General features: G+C 48.3%; 2 protein-coding genes across 2 annotated transcripts; one reads left to right on the top strand and one right to left on the bottom strand.

The window, feature by feature from the left end:
• Positions 1 to 915: 915 nt before the first annotated feature.
• On the top strand, positions 916 to 4,513 carry TICAM1 (toll-like receptor adaptor molecule 1). The gene has a single exon (XM_010562245.1). It carries the CDS (start codon positions 1,181 to 1,183, stop codon positions 3,353 to 3,355), a length of 2,175 nt encoding a protein of 724 aa, XP_010560547.1. The 5' UTR covers positions 916 to 1,180; the 3' UTR covers positions 3,356 to 4,513.
• A 2,032-nt stretch (positions 4,514 to 6,545) lies between these two features.
• Positions 6,546 to 12,318, bottom strand: FEM1A (fem-1 homolog a (C. elegans)). Its single transcript, XM_010562244.1, has 2 exons — positions 10,011 to 12,318; positions 6,546 to 9,836 (listed from the first exon to the last, which is right to left on the bottom strand). Exon 1 carries the CDS (start codon positions 12,111 to 12,113, stop codon positions 10,065 to 10,067), a length of 2,049 nt encoding a protein of 682 aa, XP_010560546.1. The 5' UTR covers positions 12,114 to 12,318; the 3' UTR covers positions 6,546 to 9,836; positions 10,011 to 10,064.
• Positions 12,319 to 25,709: the final 13,391 nt, after the last annotated feature.

Here is a 25,709-nt window from a genome sequence, read left to right on the forward strand (position 1 = left end):
GGGGGGGGGGCCGGGGAAGAAGCGGGGGGGGGAAGCGGTTCCGCGGGGCCCGGCAAAGGAGGCGAGGCCGAAGGGCTGTGGGCGGTCGGGGAGAGGCAGCAGAAAGCGGGGAGAGGAGCGGGGCGTTGCGGTGAGTCAGCGGGCGGAAAGGCAGCGGCGAGCGGCCGGGGTCCGGCCGGCCCTTCCCGGCTGCCGCCGTTTCACTGAAGCGGAGGTTTTCATGAGAGAGAGCCAGCCACTTCCTCAGGTTGGGCGTGAGCTCGTTCATTAGGCAATCAGAGGATTTTTATGAGATGGGAAAAAGCAATTTGAAATTGTAAACTTTCCCCAGTTGAGAGCTATTTTGGGGCGTTTGCTGGTGCTCCCTTTAAATAGGGCAAGTTTTCCACCAGGCTCAGTCAGTGCCTGCGAGCCGTGTCCCTCCCGGCTGGGCTCTCCGGGCACCCGCTCCTCCACTCGGACAAGTTCTGCTGTTTAATTTAGCCCCGGTCAGAGGCCTTTGGTGAGTGCAAGGGTTTAGCAGGGCTCAGGGTTTAGATGTGGATGGAGATACAACGTCCACAATTACATTAGGCAGCCTGAAGGAGGATGCCTGTGGGTTATCAACCCTCCTGGCACCAGCAATTTGAATGGGCTTCCTCTCAGCGCGCTTTATTCCTCCACCGCCCGTCACAAGGAGCCTGCGAGGGCCCTGGAACCAGCCGCCTGGAGGAGACGGACACTTGGATTTACCTAAGTACATTATTAGTTCAGCAATTATTTCAAAACAGTTGTAATTAACATGAAATGAAGGCAAAGAACGTGCTCTTTCCTTAATAACAGAGTTGGAATAATGCGTGGAGCGCTGGCAGATCGGCAAGCACTGAGTGGATGCAAAAATACTTGAGAGCTGTGAGGGAGAGCCTGGGAGCTCTGCAAGCCTTGCGAGGACCCCCCCAGCTCCCCACACTGCTATTTCTGAACATTGCACTGTGTTCTTTTCACAGGTTCTTCAGGACAGAGATACCCTGGTTCTGAGCTGAGCCCCTGAGCAGCAAAGAGCTTTCGCTTGTGCGGTACATGAAGTGCGACCAGGGCGTCACAGAGTACCACAGGGAAACAAACCTCCGCTCCGAGTGCTGTAATATGCTTTTTCCATCCATGCTGTGTCAGTCCATCGTCTGGGCCACCAGCTGATGAGATGGCACAGAGCGCCAAGCTCCAGCCAAGCTTTGAGGACATTTTTAGTGTTCTATCCCAGATCCCACAAGATAAACTCCTTAGCCTCAAATATAAACTGAAGCACTTGATATCTGGGCCCAGCAGCAAATTACTGCAAGCCATGGTCCTGCTTACTCTGGGGCAAGAAGTGGATGCAAGAATTTGTTTGGATGCCTTGGGAGATAACCGGGCAGCCCAGTATGTCCATCAGACCAAACTGGGTGCCACAGGAGTGCAGGAAGATGGGGAGGATTTGCAGCCTCCCCAGCTGGATGCAGGTGCCATGGCGCTTCTGGCACAGATCTACTCAGTGTTGGCGGAGGAAAAACTGTGCAGTCATGAAGCCGTGGACAGAGCCCGCCAGGCTGCCACCAAAGCCTGCAAAGCCAGCAAGGAAACTCAGGGGGACACACTCAACAGCATCCCACCTGAGGACCAGGAAAAACATGGCTCTGCTGTCAGCATGGGCCCAGGTGACAAATTTCAGACGCTGAGCTCTGACGTGGGATTTCTCCAGCCGGCCAGCCCAAACTACGTGGTGAGAAGTTCTCCAGTGCAGATTGGAGGCAACTCAGACCTTTCAGGCCCACGGACCTTGCACTCCTTGGGGAGTCCCTCTTTCCCCAGTTGCTTGGAGATCAGTGCGTCTCCAACAGTTGTTTTTCACACCCAACCTTCTTCCCACGAGCATGTCCCCCAGCCCAGCCGGCTGTGCAAAGGGAGCACCAGCAGTGCTGGGCAGCCTGATGGGGACAGACAAAGCTGCGGCCTGCACGAAACAAGCTGGACCAGCAGACCCAACTCTCATCCCGGGCAGGACACGGGTGCCCAAGTCCCCCGATCGGAGAAGGTTCTGCAGGTCAGTTCATGTCGTCCGACTCCCCCTATTCCTGAAATACAGCTGCCCACAATGGGTGCTGTGAACCAACCTGTCGAAAGTAGTGATGTTTCCAGCACAGTGGCAGCAGAAACTCATACACCAAAAGAAAACACAGACAAAAAGCAAGATGAAAAGCAATTACCTACGGGTCTTCCTGACTCAAGAGCTACAGTGGATACTGGTCCTGCCCACATGTCCATGGAGGACTCCCATGTTCCAGCAGCCATTCCTTCTAACTCTGCACCTACTTCCATTTCAACCTATTCCCTTCCTCCTCCTACCTATTCCTTCTCCTCCACCCTTCCCCGTCCTCTTCAGGGAGCTCCTTCCAACTTATCATATCCCACTCCCCTTCACTCATCCCCCTCTCCAGCCTGGCCTCCTCCTCTTCAAACTGTAGAACCACTGCCCACATCAGAGCCAGGCGGGGGAAAGTTCTTCACTTTTGTTGTCCTGCATGCTAGCCAAGATGAGATTGTTGCCCATCGGGTCAAGGACCTGCTGGAGAACATGGGGGTTCCCAATGGTGCTACACTCTGTGAGGACTTCTTCATTGCTGGACGCAGCCATCTGACTTGCTTCCAGGATGCTATGGAAAACTCTGCTTTCATCATCCTTCTGCTGACCAAGAACTTCCCATGCGACCTGTGTATGTTTCAGACAAACACTGCTCTGATGGAGTCCATCCTGAAACCATCCAAGCGTGACTCAGTCATCCCTTTTGTGCCCAAGGAGAACCCCCTGGAGCGGAGTCAGATTCCCAGCACGCTCGGCGGGCTGATGCCATTAGATGAGAACTCTCCTGGGTTCTCCAGGACAGTGCAGAACACCTTTACCACCAGCAGGATCAATGAAAGGAAAGCCATGTGGGACCTGATGCAGAGAAAGAAACTACAGCTGTATCAGGAACGGTATCAAACACTGCAGAACTTGGCTGCTCTCAACCTTGGCTCCCTTCCCCAGGTGCCTCTGTCAGCAACACGGCTGGAGCTGCTGGGGCAATCACCCCAACAGTGGTGCCCCCCTGCTTCGACTGTCCCTCCTGCCACATACCCACCTCCACCCGCTGGTCACCCCATGCCTGCTCAGATGGGTCCCCCTCCTTTCCAACCACTTAATCTACCATCAGGCCACTACAACATGATGCCAGGTCCAGGAGGCATCCCGTCTCTCATCATTCAACATGCTCGAATGGTTCAGATTGGGGATCACAACGTGATGCAGGTAGAAACTGTCACACCAGGTCCACAGGACAGGGAGGAAGAAACCAGGTAGAATGCTTGATCAGAGACACAGCAGGTCAGCCAAGGCCAGAGACACTCACACTTAGTTTCAAACCCTAGATGATAGTGATTCTTCTGGGACTGGGACTATTCTTATTTCACTGTGGGTAAAAGGTGCCACTTTCCTGGAGCACAGGAGAAAATTACCTTCTTTTTTGTTGGACAAAAGAGCTTGCAATCTCCTGAGACTGTTTTCCTTGTGCTTATTTTCAAGTAACTAAAAAAACTCTTTTCCTGATTTCCTGAGGCTACTGGAAGGTTTTATAAATAAGTTTTAATTAATTTATTTGTGTTTCTCTGGTTCTTTCCTGCAGAATTAGCAAAGGGGCAGTCAGGGATATCTGGAAAACTGTTCTGCATGTCTGCACCTCTGGGGTGGAGGAGGCTAGGAGATGGCACACCAGGGTTCTGTTTCATAATCTGCTGCTGACCAAATAATTTGAGGGAAAATCTTCAGGGGACGCTTTGGGGAGTCGCTGTGGCCCCCTGTGAAGGTGCAAAGCACCACGAGGTCCCACTGTTTTCTTCCAGCAGTCCTCTTTGCTTGGGGTTGCAGAGTATCCTCTGGCCCGTCACACTGATGCCTACTTTGTGTGCATGGTGCACTCCCCTTGCTGCAGGGCACCAGCAGCACCATTTCCCCTAAACCTCTCACATCAGACCCAGGAAGGTTCAGGAAACCAGCTTCACAGACTTCTGAGAGGCTGCAGGCCTCTGCTGAGGCATCAAGACATCACTTTGCCCAGTTCCCCTCTGAAACTACAGAGAAAGAAGTTTTTTGTTTGAGAAAAGACAAAATTCCCATGTGCCCCTGGAGACATGGCTTGAAGTATTTTTGTATTTAAGAAAACTCTGTTAATGAACTGAGATTACACACCAGATACAAGGCTAAATAAGAATCTTTACAGTAAAGCTGTGCTTGGGCGGGGGGGGCGGAATACTTAAGGAAGGTGAAATGACAGGGGGGAAATGTGGAGCAAGGCCAAGGAGGCTCCGAGAAGCTGAGTGTCCACTCCTCTGCTCTTACCTGCTTGTAAAAGGTCAGAGGTGGGACCAGAGCCTGTTGCACAGAGAAGTGTTCCCTACTGAGATAACTCCACCTATTTATGTTATTGCCTTTGAGGAAGAAGTTTGATGATAGAAAAAAAAACACAAAAGCAATGAGCAGAGCATTACAGAAGGGGTGCAAAAAGGCCAGGAATGGGGGAGGTATTCTGCAGGACCTGGGCGAGGGATGTATCTGGAAGGTATCTACTGAGTATTTAACACAAGGAGGGCATCGGAAGCAAAGCCGCAGACCCTGACAGCTTCTGCTGCGTACGTTTGCCTGCTCTGTCAGTAGAGGTCAGCCCAAAGCCACCAGATGACTGGAAATGGGACTGCTCCAGCTGCAGACCAGAGCCCAGCCAACAGCCTTGAGCTCTAGAGTCAACTTACCCTTCACCTGGGCCTCCGCAAGCTGCAGGGCAGCGCTCACCCTATGCCTCACCCTAGGAAAGAGCCCCAGAGCTGCTGAGTCTTTGTAAAGGTAGACCTCAAGAGCCAGTGTGATTGATACGGGGTGGGGGGACCCCGTTTCGGGTATTTCTGCAGATATGTGTGAGCTCATGTCGCTCTGAATAGCTGTCCCAGTACGTTTCAAATGGAGAGGAGCCAACACTGTGTGGTAGCCAAAGCGCAGGACTCCTACAGGCCATCCTGGACCTGCGACTACCCAAGCTGGGCACTCACAGGACCCAATTCTGGATTACAGTCTTTGTCCAAGAACCATCCAAGCCTTATAACCAATACCTGCATAAGAAAGACATTAGTCAGTCCTTGGAGAAAGGACTGTTCAGCTGACATGAATCCCCTCTCAGGGAACACTGGTCACTGGGCTAAACACTGTCCAATTCTTATTCTTCCACTCTGGCTCAATCTACTTCAAGCTCGTTCTGCACAAAGCACACCCTCCCAAACAAGTACCAGCCTACTAAATAAAGCTCACTGCTGAGACATGAATCCCCAGCATGGAGGAGAGAACAGAACGGGAGTTTCTCCTTAGCCCTGCCTCCTCAGAGGATAGCAGGTAACAGTATAAAGGAGGACAGTCCCCTCCACCTGCCCTGTGTTGAAAGCTGCAACGGCTGCCTTTTTATTTTCAAGCAGCTTACACCCCTCAGGAGGTGCTGAGGATGTCTCCAGGATGATGCTGGAGAGCCTGGGCACTGACCAGACTTCAGTGCAAGCTCTGGAGCGCCTGGGCACCACCAGATGTAGGAGCTGAGAGCTGATGTGTCCCAACTCTTAAACTGCAACAGAGCGAGTGGCTGTCACAGTTTTGTATTTAAATCCCACAGAATTTCCTCTTAAGAGGCCACAGATCCTTTCTCACGGATCTGTCCATAAAAGGTGTCTCTGCCTCTCTCCGCCCCACCTCAAGGATGCTTAGCTCCTCCTGGGCTGAGAACTAGCACAAGACACCAGGCTTGGACAAATCAAAGCCCACTCTGTCCTGAGCAGAACAAGAACCACATAAAAGCATTCCTATTTAAAAGCTGCCATCAGTTGTTGGCTTCCAGCTTTGAAACAGTTTGGCTTTTAACTTCGAAGGACCCGGTGACAATGGATTAACTCATTTACTCTTTATAGAGTCTGCTGGAATCCTCCAAGTGCTTGGATTCCTTCTATTTCCCTATTTGCTCTCCTTTACGTCACCTTTGTTCGAATAGGTGTTGTGTTACTGCAATTCCTGTTACATTGCAGTTGTTGCTGTGCAGCCACCAGGACAGCCCCTCCCCTTGGGAGAAAACATATACATCACACCTTCCCCAGCTCTTCTCCTTTCTATAAATAAACATCATGCAAAACTAGTCAACTGGAAGCTGCTCTAGCTTGTAAACAACCTTAACACAGTCACATCAAGTTTGCTTGGACCGGAGAAAGGGAGAGGGAAAGACATGGCAGCAGACTGTAAAACATTGCAGGGTTGGGTTTTTTTTTAAGTTTACTGTGTGTGCAGGGCTGGGAGGCTCAAAGGTTATTGGAAGCAACTTCTACTTAAGAGCCACAGCCCTGTTCTAACCACAGGTTCACTCTTCGCACATCTGCAGGGCCCTCTTTGCTGTCGCTTACCCTGGAAAGGGAACTTTGCCACCAGTGCCTTGTTTTCACCAAGAGAACGCACCCGTGCCTGTGACCCCCTCGTTCTTCCCCAGTTTCTCTGTGAACCTGGAACACAGTATCCCCATCTTTATGCTCTAGGCCACTTTCTTTGTAAACACTGATCTGATGGCATTAGGAGGCTCCAAAGATGTCCATAGAAGGGCCGAGCAACTGGCTCCAAGAAAAGCCCAGTGAATTTCTCACCACTTTTGCATTTCTAAAGAAACTTGTATGGGAGGCTTTATTGTCAAGAGGGCCAATTACCAGTATTAGGGAAAGAAAAGCACATCTTACATTTTAAGAAAGGGATAAAAGGCAGATATTTTGTTCATGGCAGTGTACAGAAGGACTCCTGGAGAACAGTGTGCTACAGGAGGGTCTGTAGCCATCCCAGTGAAAAACAAACCTCCACTCTCTGTCCAAGATAATTACTCAGATAACAAAATCATCACTGAATCGTTTCACTCCTCCCCACAACTCCTTGTTCTGCCCCACATACTGGAGCTGGGCCAGACCACACCTACAATAAACAAGGACTGTTCATTGCAATTACCCCTGAATTCAAGCAGTGATTTCTCCCACCCAGTAATTACTATCGACATTTAATTGGTGGGTCCTTACTATGTAATTACAGATTATTTACGTGTTAAAAAAAAAATTAAAGCCCTTTTCTATCACACAGAATATTCTCTTCCTTGAGGCTTTTCTACATGACTGGATCCCCCAGTTATCTGATCACAAGACCATGGCTCCAGAGTTGCTTCCCCATCCCAGCTGTGGAAGAACTCCCTTCTCATCCTCTCCTCCCAGCAGCTCTGCGTACAGGATGGGATTGCAGTCAGAGAGCACCACAGTCAGGAGCAATCAGCCGCTGCCTCAGTCCTGAGGCTATCGGGTTCCTCGTACCTGCGGTGGCAGCTGCTCTTCTACGTACCTGAAGATCACCTATTGCACAGCAGTAGTATTTCAATGGGAGAAGTCCCACAGAACTGCAGACACTGCTTAAATGTCGTGTCTAGCATGAAGGCAGCAACAGTGATCAAACCATCAAGAATTATTTTTGAGGATGGAGCAATCAATGAAGGGACAAACATTCAAACATTTTATCTGTCTGCTCCTACCCTCCCTGGGGAAGGCCAAGCATTTTTGGAAATCCAAATTCTTGTGTGGAACTAACTCCAGTACCTCTAATTCTTCAGTCTGCTTTTGACCTCCCACTGACAGGTCTGGGGTTGAAAAACATAAATTGATGATTGACATGCTGTGTCCCTCTTTCTGCTTGCTGTGCCCACAGTCCCAGCTGTACATAAGGCAAGTAATACCCGCATCAGCAGAGTAGCATCCTTTCACACTGTTTCATTTACACCAAAAGATAAGGCAAAGTATATAAAGAAAGGTGTCATTTCAGCATCAGCGTTACCCTTTTTCAGGGGAAATGTTTGCAACTACAGTACAGATTCGCTTTTCCCAGGAGTAAATTCAGATGAAATGAAACAATCGCATCTGTTGATTGCCAATGCCCCGTATTTCCATACCCACCAGTGTACCATCCCTAGGAAATAAGCTGAAAATAGAGGCTTATCAGCAAGAAGTCCAAGGCACTTGCATTCTAGCAGCCATTTTTTGTTTTATTATTTAAAGTTAAGAGCGCTCATCAGCTCACAAATTAACAAATTCCATTCCTGCAGTTTAGTTCAGGTTTCAGCCAAAAGGAAAAAAAAATAGAACATAGCTAAACTAACTCTGCACTTTACATCTCAAGAAAAGTTAAACCTTCTTGCTTTATAAATAAATGTTATAGTTAACACTGCAAAAATGTAATGGCAGATCTACAATACCTTTAAGGGGCAGAGAGCATTGGATTATTGAGGCATATGGATATGCTGGCTTATAAATACAAGTAGAGAAGCTTCAGTAGCATATAGTGCATGGTTGTTTGTCAGGGTTCTGCTCTCCCAGTCCTGACCTTTCCCAAAGCTCAGAGGCAGCTGCTTCACCCCCAACTCTGGCTGCTGTGTGCTTTCCACTCTGCCCGGGGCCAAGAAATAAGCCACAGGCTGCCAAAGCCCAGTCACTCCCCCTGCAAGAAGATAAACTACTGGAACAGCATCATGTTTACCAACACTGACTGTTTACCACCAAGGAGGGTTCTGCTAATGGAGGCAAATACCTACTCTGAGACTAGGGATTTAAAGAGAAAAACAAGTTGTGTGCAGATCCTAATTAAAGAAAGGAGCTTGCCCAAATAGTAGCCAAATGAGATTTCAAATTCAATCTTGGAAGTAGCACCATCCTCAGTAAAGTTGCAAAAAGAATCAAAAGCCAAAACCAGATGCTAACAACCCACTCCGTGTAGGTTTTCAGAATGGGATAATTAACAGAGCCCAATCAGTTGAAACTAACAAACCTCAGAAGAACAAGAAGGCACCTTTCACTTCTTTCTTGCTTCTTCCTTCAAACCACCCTCAGGCAAACATGCCACCAACACTCACTTGCTTTAATAACCCCCTCAGCACCACCCACGCCACAAGTACCTCCCATCCTAGAGGGCTTGCAAGAGCACATCCCCAAAGCTGGTTCAAAGTGCGCTGCTTTGGCTCTGAAACCTGGCCATATTCACCCGGTACAGCTCAATCCCTGCTGACCTCTAGAACTAAAGGACCTCTACGCGGGGAAGGGAGTGAATATGTGCAGAATGGGCAAGCTAAGGACCTGAACGCCACATTAGTGTTTCGTTTTTAAGGTAGCAGTTTTTCCTCCCCATTCATAAAAAGCAACATCTGTTGATGAAACTGTATAACCAGAACTGACCTTACTACATCTTACAGGATTGAAGAAGTCTTGCAGCATAGATAGGGCCTGGCTCTAAAAGAGAAAAAATAACCCAGCTTTATGCACAATCATTGAAATCTCAGGCCTTTAACACTACTTGCTACTTGGCCAACCAAGGGAGAAAAAAAAAACATCCTCAGCATACCCAGTCCTACTGCCATGCAAGGCAACTACCTCAGCAGAGCACAAGCCAGTCGGCTGTTAGACTCGTACTGTACCAAATCTGAGAAGGGGGTGGGGAAAGAATTAGTTGGAAGATATTTTATTCCTCACTTGCATTCCTATCTGTTCAGTATTTGGGATGGGAAGGGCTAGAGCACATGTGTGATGTTTAGCTGCTCCAAAGCTTAACGCTGAGTTAATCCAGCACTAATGGGAGAGGCAGCAGGTCCCAGGGAATCTCCATTTTCCTTCCTTCTCAGGACAAGACAGTTCACATGGGAGAGGGCAGGGGCTGCGGCCTTCTCTGGATACAGTGCACTGGAGATATCTGGTACCTGAAGATGACAACAATGAGGGACAGCCATGAGCTCTCAAGCCTCCTCCTCCCCTACCCCTGCACACGCCAGCTTGATGGTGACAGATGAGGACAAAGCTCGCAGCCCATCTCAGCACAGCGATGGCCTTCGGCACCTAGGCAAGGATGGCCTAAGATCTCAAGGCTGCACTACCTCTGCGGGGTGGAACAGGTGACAGGAAAGGCTGGGGACTTCAGTTCTCCCGCCCTAGTGCAGTTCAATGAAGGCTTCCAGCTCCTCGGGGATGAAACCCTTGTAGGGAATCTTGTGCTTGTCCAGGGCGCGAGCAGCAAGGCACTGGAGGGTGATGTAATTGAAGGGCTGCATCATGCTCTTGGTGAGCAGCTTCTCATCCAGCAGCTCATAAGCAGTCTGCTTGAAGGCATTAGTGGCGTCCATATGGGCTCCAGCCTCCATCAGGGCACTCATGATCAGCGGGCAGTTGTTGCGGGCAGCGACATGCAGCGGGGTGTTGTTGTCATAGTCACGGCTATCTGGGTCAGCCCCACATTCCAGAAGCAAGTTCACAACGTGGAGCGATGGGAACTTGCCCACGGGATAACGTCCCACTGTTGTGGTATCTTTGTCCACAGCCATATGCAAAGGAGTGAAGCCATTCTTGGCCCGGGGGCTGCACTTCAGCAGGCGGTAGATAGTCTGGCGCTTCTGGTGTTCCTGCTCTGGGGTGCACTCCACCTTCTCCAGCAAGAAGACCAGGTGGAGGATAATGGCCAGTGTCTTGGTGAACTGCGCTGAGTCAACTACAGGGTCCTTGCCATGCACAAGAGCCCTCTCCACCTCCCGGACCCCTTTGCTCAGTACTCCCATGAGGTCAGAGAAGCCCAAGTGGGTAGCTAAAGTGCCTTTGGAGCGGTCCTGAAGCACGTAAGAGAAAAGCTCGGCAAAGGAAAGGAAACTGCTGGCAGTCATCGGGCTGAGAGGCTCCAGGTTGCCTTGCTGCATGTCCAGAGCATACTTCCAGAGGTTAATGCAGCGTTCGAAGTTGCCGGAGTCAGCATAGACTGCTCCTCGGTAACGGATGTAATAGGAAGTGTCTGGGTGGGAAGGACCCAAGATGCGCTCTCTAATCAGCAGCGCCTGCATGCGCATCTCATCTGGATCAGTAATCAAGGCTTCCAGTTCCTCCAGCGAACTCACTTCCCGGGAATAGTCATAGGCCAATACCAGCTGCCGGGGCTCAGGTTTAGGCAGGTATTGCCCGCCCTCACACCGAAGCTCCATTGCCCTTCGCCAGTACTTGTGGGCTCCCAAAAGGTCACGTTTCTTATCCACAAACGTAGCACCCAGCAACTCCAGTGCTTCCACAGCAGCCTCTCGAGTGCAGAACACATTAGGGACCTGCTGCTCATCCTGACTGGAAGCCGAGGCACAACTTCTCTCACACCCCTCTTCACTGCAGCCCTGAGGAGCTTCCTTGCCAGCGCTGCAGCACCTCTGATGGCTCCCACCTGATGCACAGGTCCCATTTTGGTTCCCTGCAACCTCCTCCTCCTCCTGCTGCAGCCCTCCTTGGATGAGGTACTCCACAATGTTGGTGTGACCGGTGACACTGGCAGCTAGCAGAGGAGTCATGCCGTAGCCGTCTTTCTCCATGCGGGCTTTGGAGCGGAGCAGTAGCTGCAGGATCTCCAGGCTGCCGGACTCAGCGCAGTCATGCAGGGCTGTGTTCCCCTTCACGCTCCGGCGGTTGACATCGGCCCCTTTCTCTAGCAAGTAACGTGCAATCTCCCGGTGCCCTTTGTAGCAAGAAATCATCAAACAAGTGTGTCCATGCCGGTTGGCTACTTCCAGGTCAGCCCCACGCTCCCCGACTAAGTAGCGCACGATCTCCAGGTGCCCATCAAAGCAAGCAGCCCGCAGCGGCGTGGAGTTGGTCAGCGTGGTCTGGTTCACCGAGGCACCGTGATCCAGGAGGCTGCGCACCACCCCGAGGTGCCCGGCGGCAGATGCCGCCCAGAGCGGTGGGGCACCCTCGATGGTCTCCCCATCGAAGTTGACTGAGCCCCCCTCCTCCACGCGGGCACCGCAGTGATCCAGCAGATACTCCACCACCTCCAGGTGCCCGTGCCGGGCGGCGATCAGCAGCGGGGTGCTCCCTCCCCCGGGGCCGTCACCCCCGCCGGGCCCTGCCGTCAGCGCCTCCAGTTCCTCCCGGCTCCGGCTGCCCAGCAGCTTCTGCAGCAGCTTCAGCTTCCCATCGCGGGCCGCGTTGTACACAGCCGTGCGCAGGTCCATGGCGACGGGGCCCGCGGCGACCGCACCGGCCACCTCCTGGCCATGGACCGGCTGCTCCTCCGCGCCCCCAGCTCGGCCCGGGGCAGGGGATGGGCGAGGGTGGCCCCCCCCCGGGGAAGAGGAGCCCCTGCGGGGCCGGAGGCGCCCGGCGAGACACCCCTCACCTCAGCACGGCAACCTTCCGTCCCTTCGCCCGGCCGCCATCTTAGGTTGTAACGCGAAACAAAATGGCGCCCGTAGGGACCCAGGGGCGGGGCGGGAGGAGGTTGATGGGAAACGTAGTCTCGCGCCCGCCCCGGCCCCGCAGGAACCCCTCCCCGGAGACTCGATTTCCCGGCAGGCAGCGGGAAAGGGGGGGGTGGCAGCCGGAGCCCGCCGGCCGTGCCGCCCTCCCGCGCGGGGCCTTCTGGGAAGTGTAGTCCTGCAGTCCCCTGGAGGCGGCCTCTCCCCGGGGATTCCGGGAGAGCAGAGCCTGCCTTTCCCAGCGGGCCCCGCGCCGCCTCGCCGCAAGGGCTGCTGGGACAGGGAACGAGAGGGCGCCTGGCGGCGGCGACGGCACTGAGGGAGGCGAGGGGGGGCTTCAGTGTTCAGGCCCTGTTTCCTGCCCCGCTCGAACCCGGAGCGGCCGTGGCTCCGGCAGGGGAACGGGACGGGAACAGTGACCGGCCCGGACCCGGGGACTGGCTGTCCCCGAGCCGCCGCCGTGGCTCCTGCGGGGGGGAGGACTCGGGCCCGGGGGCGAGGGAGCGGAGCCGGGTGTGAGATGGGGCCCAGGGACGGGAAAGAGACCCTGGTCCTTGTGCCAGGGGCGCCCGGAAAGCCGCGGGGGGTGGTGATGGTGATGGTGGTGGTGGTGGTGGTCGGGGGGGGGTGACCCGGGATCTCCCCTCCTGTTCAAACCAGCGGCGAGCTGGGCTGTAAAAGTTTTTTTTTCTATCACTTCACGGCGTGCGTAAATTTCACGGGAGGTTTTATTTCTGTTAAATTCCTTGAAGCGGTTGAACTTCAAAATACAATAGCTACACAGCATTAGTCTGACGTGGTTTTAATTGTAGCGAATCCCTTGGGTTTGGCAGAGCGTTTTGAGGTGCGGCTTTTCTGCCGTGGACAAGATAGTCTGGAGGTAGCAAAGCCTCATCCGTAATAGCAAATGCAGATTTATTCCCTTTGATCCCTCCCATAGGACAATATGTACAGCTTTCTCCATTCCTGTATGATAATACATGACTGGAGCGAGGGAAAAATACTCAAGGCAATAAATAGCCTAGCTTAGAATAGTGAAGCTTTAGTTACCAGAATCTATTTTTAGGGCATAAGTTGAATTTAAGTGGCTCTAATCTTTATATGGGGAATTGGCATGGAGTTTCTCCTGTTGTATTTTATTTATAGCTGTTTCTTCTCCTTTCCAGGGAAATAAGATTAGCCTTATTATTTCCATTATTATTATTACTCTGCCATTATTACTATTCAGTCCATCCATCCATCCACCCATTTAGGTCTTGTCTGGAATTACCTAGGATTATCCTGCTAATGCATGTTGCCTTCACACAGAATATCATTTTTGTTGCTAAGAAACTGCTTTTGCATAACAGACAGCGTGGGCCTAATTTTCACTTCAGCAGCTGTTCAAGTCAACGGGAGCAGCAGGTGCTCGGCGCTCCTGAGAGCCAGAGCCAAAGTGTCCGTGGCAGAATTCCCACACAAGGTCTGACTGTGCATGCAAGTGTGTCATCTACGTGTGCGATGTGCTTGGGGACGCAGCGGCTTCGCGCTTGAAAAGAACAGGAGCAAAGGCGTCTTGAGCGTCTCCAGCGTGTCTGTGCTGCGCTACTGCAGTTTCCTGCACGCCGGGACAGGAGGACCAGCTGCATGTGCTGGAATATTTGCTAGGTGGGAGTATTCACATGTCCCCTCCGCACACAGATGTGTGAATACACACCTATGGTCACAAGCTAAAAATTGTGTTCCCGTAAGTAAATAGTTGTCAGCAATGAGTTTGGGCACATGTGGTCCATTTTAATATTAACATGTCAGCCTTCGTGTGCGTGTCTGTGCACACCAGCTCACTGTGTGTAAATATCTAACAGCTGAACGCATGAGTGGGTTGTGTGCCTGTACGCGTCTCTGTCCCCACTTGCGAACATCCATGTGTGAAATCCACAGCACTTAGGTTGTTTATGCTGCAGGTCAAGGCACAGACACGGTGACATTTCCTCTCCCTGCTGGCTCTTTCATGTTGCTATGGTGATCAGATGCACTCGCACTTTTATCTGAAGTATCTATTAACTAAAGCTTCCTATTAATTTCCCCTCCATAGAATGCATATGGAATTCACCGGAACACCAGGTAGGCTTTTTAGGTCCCAAATTTACATCAGAGCCTGTCCCCAGTTCTCGGGCGGGCTGTCGGAAACATCACAGGGTAGAAGTGCAGCTGATGAAACTGTTTTTTCCATGAATAAAGAAATTGCTTAGTAATGAGAGAATAAAGAGCACAAGGAGTAGTGTCACAACAGCCTCTCCCTGTAGATCCGTGAATATCAAATGTACTCGAGCCTCAATACCTCGCCCCCGACCCAGCTGCAAATGGATTATTTGGTCTGGGAAGTCAAAGACAGCCGAACATGGGGACAGCCGCGCTGCTCGCCTGGAGTGGGCTGTGTCCTGGTTTCAGCTGGGATAGAGTTAACTGTCTTCCTAGTAGCTGGTACAGTGCTATGTTTTGAGTTCAGTATGTGAAGAATGTTGATAACACTGATGTCTTCAGTTGTTGCTCAGTAGTGTTTAGAGTATAGTCAAGGATTTTTCAGCTTCTCATGCCCAGCCAGGGCACCTGACCCAAACTGGCCAACAGTGTATTCCATACCATGGGACGTCCCATCTAGTTTAGGAACTGGGAAGTGGGGGGCAGGGATTCGCCGCTCGGGGACTGGCTGGGTGTCGGTCGGCGGGTGGTGAGCAATTGCCCTGCACATCATTTGTACATTCCAATCCTTTTATTACTACTGTTGTCATTTTATTAGTGTTATCATTATCATTATTAGTTTCTTCTTTTCTGTTCTATTAAACCGTTCTTATCTCAACCCAGGAGTTTTACTTCTTTTCCTGATTTTCTCCCCCATCCCACTGGATGGGGGGGGAGTGAGTGAGCGGCTGCGTGGTGCTTAGTTGCTGGCTGGGGTTAAACCACAACAGGCTGTAACTGCCATCAGCCCGAAAGGTCTGGGGCAGGATTTTCACCATGTGAGGTGCAGAAAGCAGAGGCACTCTGGTTCATCCTGATCAAATTCCTTTGTCATGTTGGTTCTCCTGTTTCCTTTGACTTCTCTTACTGAGGTCACCACCAAAAGAGTTAGTGTCCCAAACCAGGGCACTAGGGTGATGGAGACATCACCCAAAGGTGGAGACTGTCTCCTGAACCAGGTTGGCATCAGAGGTGCAGCTCCTACTCCCGCTGACGCAACAATCAGGAATTAAAGATCTGATGGTGTGTAACACCCCATTTAAAAGTGTGGCTGAGTGATGCATCGCTGCGATGGGTGACCGTACACAGGGGTGTTTCCCGTGTCCTGCAGAGCTCGAGCTGCTGCTGCTTGTCAGAGAAGCTGCCAGGAAACCTTCCTATGCAAGTGACAGCTACAAGTAACGCAGGGTGGATCTGAACACCTGGGATAGAAACGAAGGGCTCAAAACTATCACGTCCTTCATCTACAGAATATGTCCTCCACAAGGCCCTGGAGACTCCTGTGAAGGTTTTGTAGGGTAGTGCAGATAAAGCCCCAGCCAGTATTCTGAGAATAGAGAGGGAAATTAAATACCCACCAGAGGAAGAGAAGATAAAAAATGAGACGTTTTGACAGGGCTGCCAGATTGTGTGGCAGGAGGGTTAATTTTTTTCGAAACTGCCATTTCATATTCCCTTTCAGACAAGCTGAATTACACAGTACTGGCTGCTGGAGGAGTTGCATAATTTTCTTCACAGAAATAATGACAGGGTACTTAAAAAGCAAGTGAATGGATGGCTAAAGTATTGGGCAGAGACTTAAGAAATCTAGGCTGAGACTTCACCTTTGCTAGAGGCTCCTTTTATGACCTTGGGCTGGTCATTTAATCTTCCTGTGTCTTATTTCCCTGCCAATAACATGGCAATAATAACTGTTCTTTATCTGTCTTGCTTATTTGGACTGCAAACTCAGAATTTACAGGTTGCATTTTCTGTGCTTATAGGGCAACCAAAGCCAAAGAGCTTCAATTCATGCTGAGGTGTCTGGGACAACCATAATATACAAAGTAGATAACAATAAAAGGGCTTGGATATATAGTTTGGAACATTTTTAGCATGAAAGGCTCAAGAGTTCTTAAGCCATTGTTCTATATCTCTTCCCTCAAAATGCAGAGAAGTTCGGCTCTGTGCTAATAGTTCCAAAAGCATGTAAGTAATTTAGGAACTAAGTCCATGCTGATTTACTGAATCCCTGAGTTATTTCTGAAACTGTGAGTGGATAATTTAGATGCCTGCAAAATTTTCTGCAAGGTCTTTGTGCTCAGTCTGTCACCACAATAATGGTTAGCAGCAGACTGAGTCGAGATCCTAATTTTTTCAACATTTAAATTTAGGTTTTCAGGCAGCTGTGTACCAAGTTTTTATCAATCTCTTCAGCTTTTAGGGGTTTGTCTGATTTCCAGAAGTCAGAGGAAGATGGCTTCTTGCTACCAGGTCCAGTGAAGACAAGATCCTCTATATAGTTAAGCAACTACATGAGAAATTTGCCGTACAAAGGGAACAATTCTAAAAATAGCGAGAAATGGCACCATGACATTAGCAGGAACAATGACCCAATACCCAACTTGCTGCAGGGGCTTTTGTCCTATAACTACCTTCATCATTAAGGCTTGTGATGACATTATTTGCTGTGCTTATATAGGGCATGAGGCCACAGCTACCTGGAAGGAAGAATTTTGATCAGACTGCAGAAGATGAACAAGCAGGAGAGGCATGTTGGGTAACACTAAATCAATGTAGTTTCATTTACATTAGACACCAGCCTGGCAATTTCAACATTAATGGTTGCACTGCTGCCCTCTGAATTTTTGTAGATTTAATATATCAGTGGGGGAGTAAAAGAGAGGGAGAGTGTGAGTCGTCCTTACTTATGATACATGGATCTTTTCTTTCATGCATCATCAAAGGACAGCAATTTGTACAGTTGTTAAATTCTTTTGGCAATAGATTTCCTGGGATAAGCATTGCTCTGCTCCTGCCTCACAGATTATCTAAGATGATAATAGCAATAGTATCTTTAGATCCCTCCCTCTCCCAAACAGACAGGACAAAAGACTGGCTCTGAAGCAAATGGCAAGGTAGCAAGAGCATCGGATTTGGACCTAAGCCTTAGGCTCAGTTTGCTTTTGTGGAGCTACCAATTGCCTTTTTGTGTTTTGGCAAGTTATGACCTCCATCCCCTACCGCAATTCTCCTGGGTAACGTGTGGCTACCTCGTAGGAGGTGTGATGGAATAAGGTGCTCAAATTACAAAAGCAGTGAGGGACATAGAGACTTCTAGATAGATAGAGAACTAAGTTAGCCGTCTTCCTAAAAGGCTAGAATCACTATTTCCTTTTACAGAGGCACCAAATAAGGCAGAGACTGGCATAAGAAGTTGCAACAGGTCAATAGGCACATAGGAAACAGAACTTGGGAGTCCCGATTGCTGTTCAATACCAGCTGCAAACAAAGTGTTAGGACCCACTAAGAGCCTGGATGTTATTGACTGGCTTCAAGGACTGTAAAGTGTGTTTGTAAACTACAAAGCACAGAGATTTGGAGGTTAGTGGACTGTCTTCATCCTGCAGACATCTGCTATAATATGCTCTGGTGCTCTGCAGCACCAGTTCTACAGGTAATTGTCTAAGTAGCATTCTGTTTTCAACCTAAGTGACCTGGTTGAAGGTAACGTTGAAAGGACTTAGGTTCCTGAATCACATATGCCATAATAACAATGGCGTGTGCAATGCTGAGCATATCCTGTTTAGGTTTAAAAAAAAGAGAGAAAGAAAATGCTCGACAGCACCAACAACCCAAATTATTAAAGACATTTCAGTACTTACATTTACCACTGGCCTCGTCAGGATTCAGGAGTTCCATTTTCACACCTAAATACCTTTGAGAATAGAGGGTCTGAATGGTATTGAAAATTTGATCTTTTCATTTTTTAAAACCCTGTTGGAAGCAAAGGGCTAGACTTTCAAAACAATCCCCTCTGGGCATCAAGGTACAAGCAGGGTCTCTGAGTGCCCAGCAGACCTCTGTGCTCTCAGCAGCTGGTGTTTTGAGTCCTAACCCTGCCACAGATTTGTTGTGGGGTCTTTGAGCGGGACACTTGACTTAATGATAGTTGATTTCTGTGTGAAATTGCATTGAAGTTAGAGCGGGTGAGTGCCACGCTTAGGGAGGGCTGCTCAGAGCCCAAATTTGGTTACCTTCAGGGGGATGGGAACTGAGGAACAGAATAAGTCACGACACAACCTCCAGTATACCAAAGCACTTAAATACATACTTAGCTTTCAGGTCTGGAGTGGCTGCATTGCAGCCAGGGCTCTCCGTGGGCAGCCCATCTCCTGCCAGCGAGGGTGTAGGTCTGTGCTGTATGGCAGGCTATGATTTGTTGTCACCTTTATAAATCAGAACAACAAAATCACTAGTCTTCCACACAGAGCCAGACCACTGAGAGCAGCGCTTCCTCCTTAGGGACATCCTCCTTCATGTCCTCCTGTTACCCTTCCTTGGTCGTTCTCATTCTTTCAACACTTGTTTCTCATTTCAGGGATGGATGCTGCCCTTTGCAGTGCAAAAAACTCAGTGTTCATTGTGAGACCATGTCAAATCTCGTTATAATCCTCTGTCCATTTTTGTGACTGCACCTGTGAGTTTCTGCTCTGTTTTCTCACTCAGGAGACTATATATGCCTATAAAAATTTGGATAATGTTTTTTCAGGGATATCAGGGCTCAGCAGGGTCTCCTTTATCCTTACCCTATGATAAACTTCTCCAGGAGTCATCTGTCAACCTGTCTATCTCTTGGTTGTATTTTGGTCTGACTAAAATAAGCAAATGCAATATATACTTGGGAATGCTAGAGAAAAGGAATCAGTTAGCAAAGAAAAAGATAATGATAGTGCCGAGTTTCCTGGAATCCTACTGAGAGACTGATTTAAGCAAGAAAAACAAAACCTTTTTGCTGTTTCTTTTTCTCTGAATTTGTTGATGAGCAATCTTTATTTCACCCCAGGTTTAGCTTTGCTTCCACTACCCAGCTTTTTTCTGTTAATACCTCGCATATGGCGTGAATAAGGTGTGAAAGGACAATGCTGGCTCACATCCATGGAAAGGATTTTACTTTATTCCTTTCGACCACCGTTGTCCGAGTGAGGCTTACTTACCTCAGCCACTGAAATCTGACAAGGGACGGCATCCTTCCCGTCTTCAAACCAAGCCTGTTAAATGTACTTTTGTAAGCAGTTGTAAAAAAAGGGAAAGAAACAAAAGTATCCTTCAACGGCCTCTGCTCTGCAGAGCTGCTGTGGTGAAAGGCTCCTTTCATAGAAGGAGAAAGAGTGTTCAGCAAAAGGAGAGGGTTTGCTGCTGCTGACAGAGGTTGTGCCCCATGTAAGCTCACAGAGAGCAGTCCAGTCCCTCCTGCCCTCCCTCCTTCCCTCCCTCTTTTTTTTTTTTTTTTTTTTTTAACATATGTGCTTTCTATGGACACTTTAATCAAACTCCAGATGGGTTGTTTCAATCTGGGGATTTGTGCTGCTCAGGAGATAACAGACCATTGTGCTAGCCTAGGTAGCAAGTGTGTTTGTGATAGCTAGAGCTGATACCAGGAGATGTCCAGGTGGTCTTATTTAACAGGGGGTATTAGCGATACTGCCATTGTCCAGGAAATCAGATAAAACTGTGGTCCAGGTGTTACCCTACACTGTGTTTGTTTAATGACATTGACAACTGCTGATTGCTACCTACATTAAAATAGAGACCAAACACTGCAGAAGGGTGATATTTTCTTGTACAAGATCTCTGTCACCCCAAACTTCCTGGGGTGCACTGTTTAAAGTGCAAAATTTAATCTGAATATAAAGTGGACCAGTGGTGAGCATGCACTCCTTGCTCACACTGAATATAGCTTTACTCTGATACCTGTCTGTGCCTGGCCTGGGCTTGGATTTCTTGAACTAAAGCATTTCCTCTAAACTGTTGCATATTTTCCTCTCTGCACTACCAGAGTGTTCTCAGATGAAAGCACTTTGGGAGGCAGACAATTTTTAGAAGTAAGCTGCCCAGGACAATTCAGTATTCTGCAAGGAGAATGAGAAGAGAGAATGAATTGTAAAGCTGAATGAACTTGAGAGAGAGAAGGTAGTTTGGGACGTGCTAACCTAGACTGTAATTTCAGGTGGCAAGAACACTTTACAGTCCTTGGTCTGGAACAGTGCAGCCCAGCACAGTGATACACCAGGTCCAGGAAGGGATTTGCCACAAATCATCACTAGAAAATGATGTAATAAGATAGAAGTAACTGCTCAGCTTGAACAAGGGGTGAGGTCCTCTGCTGTTTTTACACACATGCATTCCCTTTTTGGAGCAAGGTATTTAGTAGAAAACAACTTCCAGGCTCAGAAGTGTGCGAGACTTTTGTCTAGACTTCAAATAGCGAGATCTGTCTCCATAGGGCCATATTTCTCAATGTGATATTTTTCAGGATGGGATCTGCCACTTCTAATTTGTCCCAGAGATTTCAACAACGTGGAAGCTTATGGCTCCTTGTAATGGTGGCAGATGAACCCCATAGCACTGAGAGGCTGCTGTAGTTTCTTTGTAATTGTTTATATAGCTAAGATCTAAACTTAGGTACAGAACAAGGTGAAAAAAAGCCTGGTTAGAAGGAGTGGGGACTCAAGAGCTTAGCCTCCAGCTATCTTAGAAGAGGCTGGCTCATCACAGAGAGATCCCCAGCTGCACTTCCAGGCTGTAAATTAAACAAACAGTATTTCCTATATACCAGACCACAGGGATGGTAGAAAGAATAGTGTGGCCTTATTGCTGTTATTTCCTTTGGTTTCAATCTCTGTCCTCTGCCCCCACCTCCTTCTCAGACTGGTGTTGCCCACTTTACCCGATTTGTTATTTATTACAATGGTTTAAAGAGAGGCAGGGGGAAAAATGCTCAGTGCAAATTATATTTTGAGCTGTTGTGCTTTGCCTCTTTGGCGGATAATAAATCTCTCTGGCAATGCTCCTCTGTATAGGATTTGTCATTAAATGCAATTAAACAAACCCTGCAGGTGTCCATGATCAGGCCTGCAGCAGCCCATTCACAACTGCAATGTTATTATCATCCTGACAACAAAACACCAGATATTTCCTGAGCTCCTCTGATCGATGAGCTTGCCTGACTTGGAACAGGAGGGAGGAGAGAAGAGGGGAACAGAGTGGTTCAAATGCTCTTTAGACATATTGATGGAAAAGTCAAAAAGCTGCTCAGCAATCAGAGAGAAGGTGGAAAGAGAAAAAGGCAGAGGAACAGGAGGGCTGAAAGGAAAAAAATGAGAGGAGTGTTTGGGAGCAAAGAGATAGAAATGAGGCAATACATCACATGGTTTCCATCTACCCAATGATTTTGTTAATACACAAGACTAGAATTTAGGAGGCAAGCAAGGTATTTTAGGTATGATTCTCCTCATGTAAATTTAGCCTATTATCAGGCTTTTAGTGTTAAGTGAGTCACATAGGCTCCCTTTGCAGTCAGTGCAAAAATTAATCTCGCCCTAAAACAGGGCTTGACTGGTAGGTTGACTTGTTGTCCAGAGATATCTGTCTGTCTCCGTTAACTGTAGCTGAATGGTTGGATCAGATACCCAACTAATTGCAAATGCCACCCGTAACAGCCAAAGCAATTGGCTTTTGCTGAATGCGTGTTCCTTTCTATCTTCATTCACAAGGAGGCAGTTCCTGGCACAGCTATCAGGAGAGCATGCTACAGAGGCATTGCTAATAGTGTTTGTAGAAAGCAAATGCAACAACATTTACACCAGAATTGTTGCGTGCTCTGACAATTGGGGAACAGGAAAGAAAGGTCCTGTGGTTTATTTCAGACATCCCCGGCAGCATGCAGAGTAGGAAGGTCAGAGATTCACAGGGGACTAGCTGCCATCAGGTCCAGTGAGAGAGAAAATTTTGCAAACATCAGTCAAATTATTCTGCCTGAATCATTTGCTCAGCTCAGCCTCAGGGTGCTCTCAGGATGAACCTCTTTCCTCTTCTGTTCTCACCCCAGGAATCCTCGTTTAGTCCAGTTGATTGCTGGGGCACATATAGAATTGCAGTGACAAGGGATAGTTCATATTACTGTAGCGCCTTTGCAAATGCATAGTACCACAGAAAGAAAGGCATTTTTATGTTGGATGAAGGGAGTTAACTGAGTAGGCTTCAGCAGTGCATGTGCATATTACAATTGTAAGGGATGATTATTTACTTCTACAAAAAAAAGCTATTGCCAGGGTCTTTGGCTAATTATGCAAAGGCGATGTGCTAAGTTTTTATAGCCTCATCTGAAATGCCCAGTAGGGCAAACAGCATGAATCCCTGTTTACTAGCATCACAGATGAAGTTGGGATTATGGCAGAAGGAGCCAGGATTTCTGCTATCAGTCCGTGGGTCTCAGGATGACAATTTCCCCAGACCATGCATCTAGATCGCTATGCAGTGCGGGTCTCTGGCTCCCTGGTTGCTAGGGCAGTCCAGATTTCTATACCAAAGAATGTCCTCTTTTTCTTACTCTCCTCCTCAAACACTGGAGGATTTCTCAATTTTCCTCTACCATTTTGTATGTCCTTCTTTCCACATTGTATTACCACTTAATCTGCTGGTTTGTGCCATTAGCAAACTGATGTGCAATCACCTAGTGGCACAAGTCAGCACTGGTCTACTGAAGCTAGCAGCAGTGCCTTATTCCTGTGGTACCACAGAATTTGGCCCTCAAGCCTGGCTGCAAAGTGTCTGTTCCCTGGATGCACCAGTGGTTCCCCAGTTGTGGTCCTTGGGTCAGTGGTGGTCTGCAAGGGCATGGAAAAGTTCACAGCTACCAGTAGTATTTATGAATAAGTTCATTTTCGTGTGGCTTCAGCTATAGACCCCAGGGACATTTGAGGTGACACCAGGTCAGAATGTTTGGGAGCCATGCATGTATGCAAAACCAGCAGCCTTACTGGTAATATGGTATTGCATCTCTCTAGTTTCTTCCATTTCCCTCAGTTTCTGCCTCAACTCTGCTCTCAGACATGTCTGCTGAAATCTAGAAACATCTCTGATTTACTTCTCCCAGATGCTGTAGGATTTGCACTGGAGTGATAAAGGCAACACAAAGGGATGTGCTCCCTTCTAGGGAAAAAAGACAAGAACTGGCATGTCCTGGCTGCCAGCCTGAGGAGCCCGGTGACTGTTAATGAGCGTCACTGGGACAGATCTTCAGCTGGCGTAAATGAGCACTAGCTGATTTTAAGTCCACAAGGACTTTAGTGAAACTATGTTGATTTACACCAGAAGAGCAGCTGGTCCAGGGCTCAGGCTGGCTGGGGAAAACCCCCTGGAGTTTCCATCAGTGGGTGTGAGAGTGGGGTAGAAGCTGGCTGTGTGTGTGAAGGGGTGCAGAAAGCAAAAAAAGGGAAGAATAGGAAATGCACATCTTATTGGATTGACTTCTCCAACAAACACTTTTTTTTTCTTCTTTCCACTTCCCTTCTTCCCCACTTCCAGCAGCTCCTCTCTCACATGCTCCCTCTCCGTGCTGCTCATCTCCCTTTGTGCACCTCTTACCCGCACTCTCCTCTCTAAACAGGTGCAGTTGCCACTCAATAGACTTTAATTACCACTTCAAGGGCTCTCACCAGGGTCTGTTGGGAGGGTGGAGATGAATTTTCCTGAGGATTATGCGTATGTCTGAGTTCTTTTTAGTCAGATGGCAATATTGCTGTCAGTCTGTATCCTTCGAGAGATTGTTTCTTCATGTTCTCTCTGCTTGTGTTAACAAAAAGCAAAACTGCTGATGAAGGAAAAAAAAACCCAGCCATTAGCTACCTTAATTATCAGGACAGCAAATTGGTCTAGAGAAAAATATTATGGACAGTTTTAAAAAAAACAGGAGTCTCAGCTGGGCTTCTAAAACATTATTTCTGCTTTCAAATAAGAGGCCCAATTTTCAGAAGTGGAGAGCTCAGCATCTCCAAAGATTTCTGTGGGAGACTGGGGTCTAAAAATACAAGTTGTTTTTAACTACTTTACCTTCTTTTTTGCTCTGTGCTCTTCCTATCACAGCTCACTGGAGAAGTGCACTGTTAATGCATTCTGCTGGTGCTCTGGGGGATTCCTCCAGAGTGAACATGTCAGTTGATTTCGGTCTTCAGCATAGTTTTCCTATGATGGAGAGTTATTCCCAATGTTTAACTAGTAACATAACATTATTTTTATTATTAAGATCCTCTTCAAAAGACAATCCCGGAGAATGCAGAGCAGAAGCTTATGTCTGTCGGATCTGCTTGAAACTGTTTGCACAGCATGTGAGCATGCACTTGTGTATAAATGGAGATGCACGCAGAAATGTATATACATGCTTATATGTGCTGATACATGCACCCCTGGAAAAGATAGGAGCTGGAAATATAACAGTATCTTTCGGGACAGGGAAGATTTCCAAATATTTTTAAAATAATTTTGCTTTCCCTCAACTTTAACATTTTTAATTTTTTCATAAAATGAGAAGCAGGAAGGAGATTGTTTTATAGCAAATTAAGCAACATTTTCTTCTGCCAAAATTAAGTTTGTTTTCCTAAACAAGCAATTCAGCAAATTGGGGAAATAGTGTAACCCAATCTGCATTTTTGCATATGTGTTTTCCATGAAACATTATGCCTAGCTCCAAAACAGGTGGGCATATGCAACATCTGGGCTTCTGTTTGGCACTCGCTTCTGTACTGGTCCCCATGCATGCACCAGCGTCCATGCCAGAGGGCAATACAGTGCCGTGCTCTGCCTTTACTGTCCATCTGGGATACAGTCTGTGCTGAGCTAGTCTGCATTCATGCCACTGAGCCAGCTTGTATTTCTGGGTTAGTATCCAGGTTCCTCTTATCCCTTGGGCATTAGTAACCACGCAATGAGACTCGGACGCTGGAATGAGGTTCTTACGTGTAGTCATGTCTCTGGACCCGAATGGTATTCATTTCCCATCCAACGCAGTCTGCCTTTGTCCACTCCTGTCTGCTCTCAGCTCTGGGCTTTTGTTGGTACCTGCAGCACAAAGACAGAAGAGATGAAGGAAGGATAGATGGACAACACAGATGGGAATATGCCGGTAAAAAAGCAGAGTAATCGTAACTGTGCTTCTGTCCTAAGACATCACTTCAGTCTCTGTCTGGGAATGTTCTGTTCCTCCTTCCTTAGGCTCGGAGTGCAACTGTGACCTGATAAAGTAACAAGGTGCATGGGACCATGGGCTCGGTCTGGGACGATGCTGCCTGTTTGGTACAGGGTCTGTGGTGGGAA

The sequence above is a fragment of the Haliaeetus leucocephalus genome, unplaced genomic scaffold, assembly GCF_000737465.1.
Source record: "Haliaeetus leucocephalus isolate CR32 unplaced genomic scaffold, Haliaeetus_leucocephalus-4.0 Scaffold157, whole genome shotgun sequence".
NCBI lineage: Eukaryota > Metazoa > Chordata > Aves > Accipitriformes > Accipitridae > Haliaeetus > Haliaeetus leucocephalus.